The 13,473-nt window shown below is 48.4% G+C and overlaps 1 protein-coding gene across 1 annotated transcript; it reads right to left on the bottom strand.

Annotated features, from left to right (window-relative positions):
* Nucleotides 1–1,482: 1,482 nt before the first annotated feature.
* On the bottom strand, nucleotides 1,483–13,357 carry DCST2 (DC-STAMP domain containing 2). Its single transcript, XM_066611086.1, has 11 exons — nucleotides 13,027–13,357; nucleotides 9,950–10,120; nucleotides 9,665–9,766; nucleotides 9,021–9,215; nucleotides 7,869–7,934; nucleotides 7,012–7,225; nucleotides 4,998–5,155; nucleotides 3,910–4,074; nucleotides 3,477–3,644; nucleotides 2,550–2,650; nucleotides 1,483–1,617 (listed from the first exon to the last, which is right to left on the bottom strand). Exons 1-11 carry the CDS (start codon nucleotides 13,355–13,357, stop codon nucleotides 1,483–1,485), a joined length of 1,806 nt encoding a protein of 601 aa, XP_066467183.1.
* Between the last annotated feature and the right edge of the window lie 116 nt (nucleotides 13,358–13,473).

The raw sequence follows: 13,473 nt of genomic DNA on the forward strand, positions 1-13,473 counted from the left end.
ACTCCTGCACCCCCAATAGTGACACCACTGGTTTTTATCCAAAGTAAGCAAACTCAAGGGGCTAGTCCTTAAGGTTTGAAACACACCTGGATTATTATTATTTTTTTAAGATGCCTATCCCATTGTTTGCCTGAAAGAGCTCCAAGGCTGTTCATGATACAGTCAAAATACAAAGCAATTAAAGGTGCAGCCCTAGGCATGCAGACTTGGGGGGGGGGAAAGGACTTGCTGAACACTGTTTACTTCTGAGTAAACAGGCACAGACGGTGTGCTACAAGTAAAATGAAAGCAGCCATAGAGGAGGACCTGCATTTTAGCTGCATCTCAGTCTCCTGCTTCCTTCCTCCTTCAAATCCCTTCAAAAAACCAACCATCCCTGCAAGGCCTTCAGCTTATCCCATTAACACCCCCCCCCAGTTCAACTGTAATTGCACTACATAAGTTACCCCCCACCCCCCAGCATAGCCTCTGTTGCTGTCAGCTAAGAGACTGAGCTGATAATTGGACTTTGCCAGTTTCAATCTTGTCTCTGCTGTGAATTCTCACTTGATGGCCCCAGAAAAGCCCCTCCCTCTTGGCCTCACTCTTTCCCATCTGTGATATGGGGATAATCCTGTTGCCTTATACATTGCATAGGGTGGTGGGTTTTTGAAGGTTCCTCATAGAATCATATGCAGCTGGTTTCCGCTGCTCCCCGGGGAGCCACGGTTCATAATTTGGGAACTGCCACAGTAAGGTAGGGAAATAGTCTTATGCCCATTGCACAGATGGGGAAGACTGAGGTTTGTAAGAGAAGGGCTGGATTCGGGTCACTTAGTGGAGTCGTGGAAGAGGTGAGATTCAAAGTTGAGAAGTCTGGATCCACAGCTCAGTCTCTCAACCACTGCAAGCCATCAGCTGTCTGTCGAGATGAGTCATGTTTACCTGTGTCATTCCCATAAGGCACTCCAGCCACTGTATGGATTCTTAGGTAAATAATCATCATAATTAATAATAATTGCTTAACCACTTGAGCAAACAAAACAGGTTTTACCAGCACGTGTCTGCCAGGCAAGCATTTGGGGAGAACGTGGGCAAGTGAGAATGCGAGAGGTGAAAATGTCTTGTCTCCAATAGGCAGACATCTAACTTTTGAAGGTGACCCACCCCGTCCCGCTCCAGGGCAAAGCCAAAAGCTGGCAACCTTAGGACATGGGCAAGTTCACAGAGGAAAATGTGATCCTTCAGATATGCTGGTCCCAGGCTGTCTATATGTTCGGTTTTTTAATTTTAAAAAAACAACCCTCAAGTTTCTAGTCCTCATTATGGCAATAATAATTATTTCGTAGTGTGCCATGCACTGAACCTTAAGGAAGGTTTCTAACTTGACAGCAGAAGAGAGGACAGATCCCTGCCCTGAGTCACACACTAGCGACTGCAGGATTTAAATTATTTCCCTCTCCACCCTCTGACCCCCAACCATCCCACTCACATTTTCTTGGCTTACTTGGAAGCAAAAATGAGCAGGATATTGCTGCGACTCCCATCCGCTGACCTCTGCCTTATGGCCTTCAGCACAGCTGCTGCCAAGCTCGTTCTGCGGGTCAAGATGGTGTTGTAGAGGTAGCAGACCCGCTCCTAGAGAGGTGGAGAATGCCAGGTGAGTGATGTCCAGAGTAAGATGAGGAAAGGTGTAAAAATTGTCAGTGGAGGGGCCTTGGGAAGTTCACATTGAGGGGTCCCTGGGAACTTTATAGTGAAGGGTCCCTGGGAAGTTCACATCGAGGGGTCCCTAGGAATTTTACAGTGAAGGGTCCCTGGGAAACTCATAACAAAGGGCTCTACGGAAGCTCAGTTCATGGCGGGCACCTTGGAAGCACAGATGGTTGGGATGATTAAGAAAGGTTCTGAAACTAAAACTACCAAAATAATACCCCTATTCAAAAATATGATGTGCTTACATGTGGAATACAATGTATATGAATTTTATTGAATTTACAGTCAGGCAAATGGGGTGATGGCCCATGGCTTAGAGGGCTTTAAGTGGGGAGGGGAGGGTTGTGGATAAATCCATGCAGGAGGAGAGCTCTAGCTGCAGCTTATGGTAGCCAAATAGAACCCTCATATCCAGATATACTCTACCCCTGAATGCTATTTAGTGGGGGGCAACTCAAAAAGAGAGCTGTTGCCCTCAAGTGCTACCTGCAGGGTTCCCAGAGGAATCTTAGCTGGTCACTTTTGGAAACTGGAAAGGCTCTCCACTTTTTGGAAAGGCTAGCTGGAGTTTTGGTCTGCTCCAATAGAGGGCTTAGGTTCTTACAGCCAAGTAGTATGGCTACCTCTGTTTCTGGCAGAGCTCCCACGTCTTTCAAGCACGGCACAGAATCAATTTCCTCAGCCCAGCCTGCAAAGATGCTACCCTACGGGTGGGTAGATGCATTTCAAAAGCAGAATAGATGTCTCGGGTCAGTGAGCCAAGGTGTAAACGAAGGCTAAAGGGAAGCCAACCCTAGGCAGGTCTGACTTTTTTTTCCTGATTTCAGAGCCAGGAGAGAGGGGGGATTTCTTACCCGCTCACGCGATGGGTAGTAGCAGGCACAGACAACCCTCCGCAAGCGTTGTATGTAAGTTCCAAAGACCGCAATGAAAAAACAGATGCCGTACATGATCCCTGAGGGTGGAGGGTTTAAAGAATCCACATCAGCTTATACATTTATCCCACTCACCCAAAGATCACAGGTGGCAATGGGTTTTCAAGCGCCCCTTGAGCATTTTTGCCCACTTAAACAGCTTGACGTCTTGCTCTTTTTTCTGGCAAAAACAAGCCAGTGCATTTCCGCAGTCCACTGAGCCGGCCCCATCCGTGAGGACAACTGAGGCAGAAGCCTCAGGCAGTAAGATTGGTGGCAGTGGGGAGGGGGGAGGTCATATGCCTCTGTCATCCCTCTAAGCCCCACTGCTTCTCCTCACACCCTTTGGGGTGGAAAAGGAAGAGGAGGAGAGGGTAGAAGTGTGGTGGAGTGGTAGATGGGCTGTGGCTACCCTTGTTGACTGGTTTATGCCTGATGTCATTCCAGATCTGACCACTAGGAGTCACTGCAGAGCTTTACCCAATCTGTATTTTAAAGCATTTTCAGGATCACAAGAGAATTTTCCCTGTTTCAGTGTTTGGTGGGACTAGGCTGAAAATTTTTTCCATGAGATCTTTTGACTTGAAATGGGGCCGGGGAGCTTGGAGAGGGAGGAAGTGACCTCCTTCTTTTGGTCTTCTCACCATAGTCTCTTCTGCACTGCTATTCCCAGCTGCCCCCACAGGGGCCACTCTAGCCTACCACTCACCTCACCTCCACACCTCCTCTCCTGCCCCGCCCCCTTTTTCTTTTCCAATCCGGAGAATGGAAGGTGAGTAGACAGATGGAAGCGGGCACCCTCTACCCGTTGCTGCCTGAGGCGACCATCTCAGCCTGCCTCACCAACGGGCCGGCCCTTGCAGTTACCGATGACTAGGTAGCCGTTGTAATCGGGTTCGGACGGACGCAAGCGACACTTCTGGGACAGCACGCTGACGTTGCCGCCCTGGAGGACGTTGAAGGCCGAGACCATGTCGCGGTACATCTCGCTTGCGTAGCCCGTTCCGTTGACATTGATGCTCATTCTCACAGGGGCTGTGGGGGGAGAAGGAAGTTGGTTCACGGGAGCAGAGGAAAAAGCCCTCTGGATCGGTTTGTATCCAGCGTGGACAGAGGAGTGTCTATTTCCCATCATGCTGTGCTTGAGGGACTCAAGAGACGTCTGGCTGTAGATGTCTTGAGATGTCTCCAGAGATGTCTGGCGAGGAGGAGGCTGAGATTCAAGGCCCAGGAGAGTGATTCAAGGCCCAGGAGGGGCTACAGCTGTGTAAACAAAGCCCCCCCCCGGTCTGGAACCTACCCCTTGCCACTACTTCGCCGTGCAAGTGGTAGCGCACCAAGTCGAAGAGCCAGAAGACAGAGTAGTCCGCCAGGATGAGCAAGGTGACCAGGATGATTTGCCGGCAGATGGAGACGATCGCCAGGGCGTAGCGGAGCTGTTCTTTGCGGGGAAGCACAAGGGAGGCTGCGTGAAAAGAGGATGCTTTGGCTAAGGGGGGGGGCCAGGAACTGACTCCTAAAAAGGTGGCTTGATCTGCATCTCTGGGTTCAGGACTGGGCCAAGATTTCCTGGCACCGGAGGGGGTCCCAGTTACTCCTCCTTTTTCCCAGTCCCTGCATTCAAAAAATGGGGATAGAGTGGGAGATGAAATGTGGCAGAGAGAGGAGTGGTAGGCTGGAGTGTCTCTGGCACAGGGCCGGCCCATTTGTGGGGCCAACAGAGGCCACTGCCTAGGGGCCAACTGGAGAGGGCTGCCCAGCAGTGTCTACCCCACCTGCCTCCCTTCCTCCTCCTCTTCCTGCTGCCCCAATCTCAAAGACTCTCGAATCAATCATTTCATCTCTTCTACCTCTTTCACTCTTTCCATGAGAAAAGCCCTTGGTGGATCAGGCCAAAGGAGGCCCTTCTAGTCCACCATCCTGTTTTGCCACTGTGCTCCACCCCACTGCCTGTGGGAAGCCCCCAAGCAGGAGAGAGAGAGACTTCCTTCTCTCCCACCATTTGTTCCCTGAGCCTGTTATTCTGAACTACACTGCCCCTGATTTTAGAGGGTCCGCCCAGATCTCGGGATTAGTAGCTGCCCGTGAATTGGTCTGGTCCAGTGGCGGTGAGTTCCACTGACTCAAGATGTGCCGGATGATAAATTCTCCACCCCCTGGTATCCACCTTAAATCTCCCACCCATCCCTTTCATCAAAAGCCCTCCTGGTTCTAGGATCACGAGATCAGGAGGAAAAATCTTTCTAGGTACTCTGACTCGCGCACCATGCGCGCCACACGTTTCTAAACAATGCAAGCAAGTGGCGCCGTCCGACGAGTTTTTTTTCAAGTGCACCCCTTTGTTTTTGTAAGCCATCCCGCGCGGCCACAATCTCTTGACCCTCCTACTTGGGCGGATGTATCTGGTGCTCTCCTTCCAGGACAGTGGCAGGACAGTGGGCCTCTTCAGCTTTCTCCTCTGGGCGTCCATCTCGAGGAACGGCCGGGTGATGTAGACGTTGTCGAAACCGTCCACGTGCAGATAGTGCTTGCGATAGAGCAGGGCCCTGTGAGGGACAACGCACCTTCCGGGTCAGAGCGGACGTGCGCTTGCAGCACCTCGATTTTGACACGTGGGCAACAGCTTGCCCCATCCGCCTCGCCCCACGGGGACTTGAAACACATGAAGGTGCTTCCTACAGAGTCTAGCAATTGCAGAAAAAGCTCCTGCAACTCAAGGGCCCTATCCACTAGGCCAGGGGTGCCCAAACCCCGGCCCTGGGGCCACTTGCGGCCTTCAAGGCCTCTCAGTGTGGCCCTCAGGGAGCCCCCAGTCTCCAATGAGCCTCTGGCCCTCTGGAGATTTGTTGGAGCCCACACTGGCCCGATGCAACTGCTCTCAGTGTGAGTGTGACTGTTTGACCTCTCACATGAGCTGTGGGATGAGGGCTCCCTCCACTGCTTCTTGTTTCACGTCTGTGATGCAGTAGCGGCAGCAAAGGAAAGGCCGGCCTTGCTTTGTGCAAGGCCTTTTATAGACCTTGAGCTATTGCAAGACCTTCATTCGTTCATATAAGTTCATCTTTAATATATTCATTTATGTAAACTTATGTCAATTTATTCAAATGTTAAATGTAAATTAATTTCCCCCCCCAGCCCCCGACACAGTGTCAGAGAGATGATGTGGCCCTCCTGCCAAAAACTTTGGACACCCCTGCACTAGGCCATTCTCAAACTTTCTCGCACCTGGACCCATGTGACAATCTGTCGAGACCCACCGGAAGTGATGTCAGTAATCTGGAAGCAGTGTCTCGGCCAGAAGTGACATCATCGAGTTAGGCTTCAAACCCAAGCCACGACCAGCCAAAGGACACAGTGCGCTGGTGCCATTATTTTGCAGAGCTCGGAGTTCAAACATTCCAGCTCGGAAGTCAAAGAAGATAGACTGGAGCCTTCTCCAACCACACAGCCCCCTCCTTTCCAGCACCCCATCTTCTCACCTACCCAGGGCAGAGCACCCTCTCCCACTGGGAGCTTGCCCAACCCACCAGCTTTGCACCTTGTATTTTCAGCTCTGTATTTTCAGCGGCGGCTGATCTAGGTGCTGATACGTGACCCACCTGAAATTGGCTCGTGACCCACCTAGCGGGTCCTGAACCCTGTTGTTGGCATCCTTCAGTCTCGAAAGACTATGGTGTCACGCTCTGAATGGTGGGTCTGGAACAGTGTCCTCTCCAGTGCGCGAAGCCTGGGTAAAGTAGGTATGGAGGATAGGCTGTTTCCCATGCAGCAAATCCCCCCTCTCCACGTCGCTGAAATGGTCCAATGGAAAGGCAGAGGCCAATACGGTTGGTTCCAGCGGCGTCGCAGGAGTTGCCAGAACGTGACTGTGTTCAGCCACGAACTGCCTCAGGGACTCCGGCTCCGGATTTTGCCTCGAGGTTGACTCCTGAAGCCTTTTCCTTAACTGGATGTAGCCACAAGGCAGTGGAGGTTTGGGATCAGAGTTTTCCTTCTCTCAGATGAGCCGCCTTCCCAGGCTGACGAGTCCCATCTACCCGGTGGCTGTTTAGTCGCCTCTTACGACAAGTACAGCCAAACTGAGGGCCTATTCTTATCCCCAGCCCCCAGGGGCAGCAACTGTTACCCTGCATGTGCTCAATCTTGTCTGATTTTGGAAGCTAAGCAATGTCAGGCCTGGTTAGTACTTGGATGGGAGACTGCCTGGGAATACTGGGTGCTGTAGGCTTATACCATAGTCTTTCGAGACTGAAGGTTGCCAACCGTCCTGAACCCACAGTTTTTGAAAAATGCTGCCCTAGGTTACTCAGCCTGAGTTGATGTAATCTGTGTCTCAAAGGAAGCCACAACAGTTAAACCGCTTGGAACTCAGTGCCCGGCTCATCGATGGTCCTCAACTCACTTGATGTAGAGGAAGACAATGAGCAAGGTGGACATGTAGCCGAAAAGCCCGATGGCTTCCCTCGCTGGCTGCAGGCGCGCCGACACGTCCTCCATGATGTCGAAGGCGACCTCAGAAAGGCTCTTGCTGGAGTTGACGGTCACGTCGAACTTATTGATGGTCGTGATGTTGAACTCGAACTCCTTGCGCACACGGTTCAACACGGCCACAATGGCTGCGGGGCGCAAACGAGAGCACGTTTGAAGGACTGACGTCTCCAAGTGCTTCTGAAAGACCAACCTCACTGGGGGATCTCGCCATTTTAATGTGTTTGACTTTGGAACTCACTGCCGCGAGATTGCTTGTGACGTTGGAACTCACTGCCACAAGATACCAGCATGTCACAATGGCTTGGGAAAAAAAGGATGAGACAAACTCATGGCGCAAGAGGAAATTGGCTAGGACAGCTAAATGAAATCTAAATTGTCAGAGACAATCCACTTCTGGGATTGTCAGAAGAGATGGCAGAGATGTGGCAGAGATGCGGCCTCTGTATCCTGCTTGTGAACTCTCAGGAGGCATCTAGCTGGCCTCTGCTGGGCTCAACTGAACTTCGGGGATCTGGCCCAATAGGGCTGTTCTAAAAAAAAACAAAAAACTAGACTCATCTTTGCTAGAAGTAAGAACAGAACCTCCATGTGCAGAGGCAGTCTATCTCAAAATTTAGCTGCTACATTTTAGAGGTGGGGCTTACATCTTTGCCAGCAAGTGTGCCTGTTCTTTATGCTCGTCATTCACCCTTGGACCCCCACTCCCAAGCCGCCCAGAGTTTCCCAGCTCCAGGCCAAGCGAGTTGGGAAAAATCCAGTCGCACTTACGCTCGGCCACTTTCCGGCGCAGAAACGGCACAATGTAGTGGGGGATGATGCAGAAGACAAGGAGGACTGCAGGGAGGGAAGGAGACTGTTAGACTGCTCATTAATTCACCGGTTGACCAATGAATAATAAATAAATAAGTCACATTGAGACGGAGCTTCAGAATCCTCAAGGAGTTTTGTTTAAAACTCATGTGTTTCTTGGTACATGCTAGACTTGAAGGTTAGGATTCTGTGTTGTCATTCCCGCAACCAGCTGCCAGGCCTGCCCTTCTGCCCCTTCTTTTGGGGTGGAAAGCCCCCCCCCCCAATGGAGAAATTCCCCAGGACTCACTCCATCCATCCACTCGTCCATCAACCTTTGTCTAGAAAGTGCTGGTGGAACCCTCAATCTGGCCCCTAATGCCAAACTGGGAAGAGTCCAGGGCCCAAATCAGGTGGAACTTCTGATTGGACGAAGGGTGCCTTGACTGGTCCCTGAGTTGGCCTACCATTTGACACCACTACTGAATCCCCACCACCAGTGACCCAACTTGGTCCAGGCATCTCAAGCAAGCGAGCCAAGTGTGCGCACAGTCTGCAAATGAGCCCCCAAGTCAATGAGAGAGGCCCTGCTAAGGCTTTCAAACCAGCCTAGGCTATGCTCCAGGTTGGGCCGCTGTGAGATACAGGAAGCTGGACTAGGTGGGCCTCTGGCCTGATCCAGTGGGGCTGTTCTTATGTTCTTAACTACAATTCCCAGGAAGCCTTGCAGGTCTCTTGTTATCTGGTGTGCTCCCTGGGGCATTTGGTGGGGCGCTGTGAGATCCAGGAAGCTGGACTAGATGGGCCTATGGCCTGATCCAGTGGGGCTGTTCTTATGTTCTTAACTACAATTCCCAGGAGGCCTTGCAGGTCTCTTGTTATCTGGTGTGCTCCCTGGGGCATTTGGTGGGGCGCTGTGAGATCCAGGAAGCTGGACTAGATGGGCCTAAGGCCTGATCCAGTGGGGCTGTTCTTATGTTCTTAACTACAATTCCCAGGAGGCCTTGCAGGTCTCTTGTTATCTGGTGTGCTCCCTGGGGCATTTGGTGGGGCGCTGTGAGATCCAGGAAGCTGGACTAGATGGGCCTAAGGCCTGATCCAGTGGGGCTGTTCTTATGTTCTTATGCTCACTGTTGGCCAGGCCGCAGAGGTACTTGAACAGCAGCACGACGTGGCAGAGGAAGTAGAGGAAAGGAATGGCCCTCTCGCACCGGTCCTTGGCGTCCTCAAAGAGCCGGCTGCACTTCCGATAGGGGCTGCCCATTTCCTCATTGCAGATGTCACCCAGGTGGAGCAGCCAGTACCAGACATTGCGCAAGCAGTGGGCTGTGGGGAACAAGGGGTCAAAATTAGCCCCCCAAAAGGGGTCTTAGTATACATTTCTACTAAGAAAATAAAATAACGCAGTCACCCTTTTCTGGGGTTAGGAGATCTTTGTGCAAGAGTTCAAAAAAGTAATGCTTCCTGCATCCCACCGCTGCCACCAAACAATGGGGTATGTTTCTCTCTGGGGTCTTCTACCCTCCATGCCTGATCTCGTCTGATCTCGGAAGCTAAGCAGGGTCAGGCCTGGATAGTACTTGGATTGGAGACCGCCTGGGAATACCGGGTGCTGTAGGCTTATCCCATGATCTCGGAAGTTAAGCAGGGTCAGGCCTGGTTAGTACTTGGATGGGAGACCGCCTGGGAATACTGGCTGCTGTAGGCTTATACCATAGTCTTCCGAGACTGAAGGTTGCCAACCTTCTACCCTCCCTTCAACCCTGGCAGCTCACCTATATGCCTCACGGAGTCCATGACAGATCGGAAAAGCTTTCGGACACGGTCGCCAACCACTTTGGCCTTCTGCGCGATGTCCTTGATTTTCTGCAGAGCCACTAGGCAGAAGGTAGAGAGGGCACGTCTTAAATTGAGCCTGCCATGGACTAGGCCGGTGCTTCTCAAACGGTGGGTTCGAACCCACTAAGTGAGTCATGAACCCTTTTCAGGGAGGTCCCAGCTGGGACAAAATGCCTAAAGACACCGGTGAGGAGATTGGCGGCGAAGGGTCTGGATCTCACCGCGTAGCGGCTGGCGGGCCCTCTCGATCATTTCCGCCGTCTGGTTCAAGGCAAGCTCGGCGCCGCACGACACGGTCTCGGCGCTTCGGGTGAAATTCCGAATGATGTTTGCAAAGGGCCCTTCTATGGCCAGGCCGAATGCCAGGAGAAGCAGCATGGTCTTGCCCTCTTCTGTAAGGGGGGGCAGGGGGGAGGCACATGAGAGCAGGCAGGGATGGGGGTCATCTATCTATCTATCTATCTATCTATCTATCTATCTATCTATCTATCTATCTATCTATCTATCTATCTATTCCTTCCTTCCTTCCTTCCTTCCTTCCTTCCTTCCATATCTATCTATCTATCTATCTATCTATCTATCTATCTATCTATCTATCTATCTATCTATCTATCTATCTATCTATTCTTCCTTCCTTCCTTCCATATCTATCTATCTATCTATCTATCTATCTATCTATCTATCTATCTATCTATCTATCTATCTATCTATCTATCTATCTATCTATCTATCTATCTATTCCTTCCTTCCTTCCTTCCATATCTATCTATCTATCTATCTATCTATCTATCTATCTATTCCTTCCTTCCTTCCTTCCTTCCATATCTATCTATCTATCTATCTATCTATCTATCTATCTATCTATCTATCTATCTATCTATCTATCTATCTATCTATCTATCTATCCCTTCCTTCCTTCCTTCCATATCTATCTATCTATCTATCTATCTATCTATCTATCTATCTATCTATCTATCTATCTATCTATCTATCTATCTATCTATCTATCTATTCCTTCCTTCCTTCCTTCCTTCCTTCCATATCTATCTATCTATCTATCTATCTATCTATCTATCTATCTATCTATCTATCTATCTATCTATCTATCTATCTATCTATCTATCTATTCCTTCCTTCCTTCCTTCCTTCCTTTCTTCCTTCCATATCTATCTATCTATCTATCTATCTATCTATCTATCTATCTATCTATCTATCTATCTATCTATCTCTTCCTTCCTTCCTTCCTTCCTTCCTTCCTTCCATGTCTGTCTATCTATCTATCTATCTATCTATCTATCTATCTATCTATCTATCTATCTATCTATCTATCTATCCTTCCTTCCTTCCTTCCTTCCCTATCTATCTATCTATCTATCTATCTATCTATCTATCTATCTATCTATCTATCCTTCCTTCCTTCCTTCCCTATCTATCTATCTATCTATCTATCTATCTATCTATCTATCTATCTATCTATCTATCTATCTATCCTTCCTTCCTTCCTTCCTTCCTTCCTTCCTTCCTTCCTTCCTTCCTTCCTTCCCTATCTATCTATCTATCTATCTATCTATCTATCTATCTATCTATCTATCTATCTATCTATCTATCTATCTATCTATCTATCTATTCCTTCCTTCCTTCCTTCCTTCCATATCTATCTATCTATCTATCTATCTATCTATCTATCTATCTATCTATCTATCTATCTATCTATCTATCTATCTATCTATCTATCTATCTATCTATCCCTTCCTTCCTTCCTTCCTTCCATATCTATCTATCTATCTATCTATCTATCTATCTATCTATCTATCTATCTATCTATCTATCTATCTATCTATCTATTCCTTCCTTCCTTCCTTCCTTCCATATCTATCTATCTATCTATCTATCTATCTATCTATCTATCTATCTATCTATCTATCTATCTATCTATTCCTTCCTTCCTTCCTTCCTTCCTTTCTTCCTTCCATATCTATCTATCTATCTATCTATCTATCTATCTATCTATCTATCTATCTATCTATCTATCTATCTATCTCTTCCTTCCTTCCTTCCTTCCTTCCTTCCTTCCTTCCTTCCTTCCTTCCTTCCTTCCATGTCTATCTATCTATCTATCTATCTATCTATCTATCTATCTATCTATCTATCTATCTATCTATCTATCTATCCTTCCTTCCTTCCTTCCTTCCCTATCTATCTATCTATCTATCTATCTATCTATCTATCTATCTATCTATCTATCTATCTATCTATCTATCCTTCCTTCCTTCCTTCCTTCCTTCCTTCCCTATCTATCTATCTATCTATCTATCTATCTATCTATCTATCTATCTATCTATCTATCTATCTATCTATCTATCTATCTATCCTTCCTTCCTTCCTTCCTTCCTTCCCTATCTATCTATCTATCTATCTATCTATCTATCTATCTATCTATCTATCTATCTATCTATCTATCTATCTATCTATCTATTCCTTCCTTCCTTCCTTCCTTCCATATCTATCTATCTATCTATCTATCTATCTATCTATCTATCTATCTATCTATCTATCTATCTATCTATCTATCTATCTATCCCTTCCTTCCTTCCTTCCTTCCATATCTATCTATCTATCTATCTATCTATCTATCTATCTATCTATCTATCTATCTATCTATTCCTTCCTTCCTTCCTTCCTTCCATATCTATCTATCTATCTATCTATCTATCTATCTATCTATCTATCTATTCCTTCCTTCCTTCCTTCCTTCCTTCCTTCCTTCCTTCCATATCTATCTATCTATCTATCTATCTATCTATCTATCTATCTATCTATCTATCTATCTATCTATCTATCTATCTATCTATCTATCTATCCCTTCCTTCCTTCCTTCCTTCCTTCCTTCCTTCCATGTCTATCTATCTATCTATCTATCTATCTATCTATCTATCTATCTATCTATCTATCTATCTATCTATCTATCTATCTATCTATCTATCCATCCTTCCTTCCTTCCTTCCTTCCTTCCTTCCTTCCTTCCTTCCTTCCCTATCTATCTATCTATCTATCTATCTATCTATCTATCTATCTATCTATCTATCTATCTATCTATCTATCTATCTCCCCCCCCCCAACGGGTCACCCCATGAAATTGACGGCCACTTGACTGCAGCACAGCCCAAAGTCACGGTGCTCTACCGCCACCGAGACGCAGCCACGTGTGGAAGAACGAGCTGTGCGGAGTCAAGGAAGTCCCGTCTCCTTTGCCCACGCTCCAAGCTCAGCAATCCCAGCCCCACTGTCAGGAACCTACTTGAGAAGATCTGGGGCAGCATGAGAAGAACGGTGACCCGCACTTTGCGGGAGAAGGCCATGCCAAGGCCGAGGCCCAAGGCCAGGGTGATGGTTGACAGCAGGCAGTACCAGATGTTGTAGCCCTGGGCGAGGATCACCATGGCTCCATAGATGCTGGCCAGCGTCATCCCCAGGGCGAAGCCACCCACGCTGCGGGCCACGGTTCGGCCGAAGGTGTCTTCTGCCACCCGGGGGAACCGCTTCTTCTTTTTCTTCCTCTTCATCTTGTCACCTATTTTTTGCCATGCCGCCTTCACCTGGTGGGGGGAGAGTTTGTCCCGGACGCCCATGATGAGGAGGGCTCTAAAGAAGTTATTCTTGGGGGGGATTTTTCCCCACCGCTCCTGGTGGGGAACCAAAGGGTGTTTGGAACCAGTCAGAGTCTGCTCGGTTTGGGGGGTCCGCA

The sequence above is a fragment of the Tiliqua scincoides genome, unplaced genomic scaffold (genome assembly GCF_035046505.1).
Source record: "Tiliqua scincoides isolate rTilSci1 unplaced genomic scaffold, rTilSci1.hap2 HAP2_SCAFFOLD_78, whole genome shotgun sequence".
Taxonomy (NCBI): domain Eukaryota; kingdom Metazoa; phylum Chordata; class Lepidosauria; order Squamata; family Scincidae; genus Tiliqua; species Tiliqua scincoides.

Coding starts and splice junctions, on each gene's coding strand:
- DCST2 (XM_066611086.1), bottom strand. CDS start 13,357: ATGGGCGTCCGGGACAAACTCTCCCCCCACCAGGTGAAGGCGGCATGG. Junction 5,156..7,011: donor ATTGTCTTCCTCTACATCAA/GTGAGTTGAGGA, acceptor TGTCCCTCACAG/GGCCCTGCTCTATCGCAAGC. Junction 2,651..3,476: donor CAACGGCTACCTAGTCATCG/GTAACTGCAAGG, acceptor CTCCACCCTCAG/GGATCATGTACGGCATCTGT.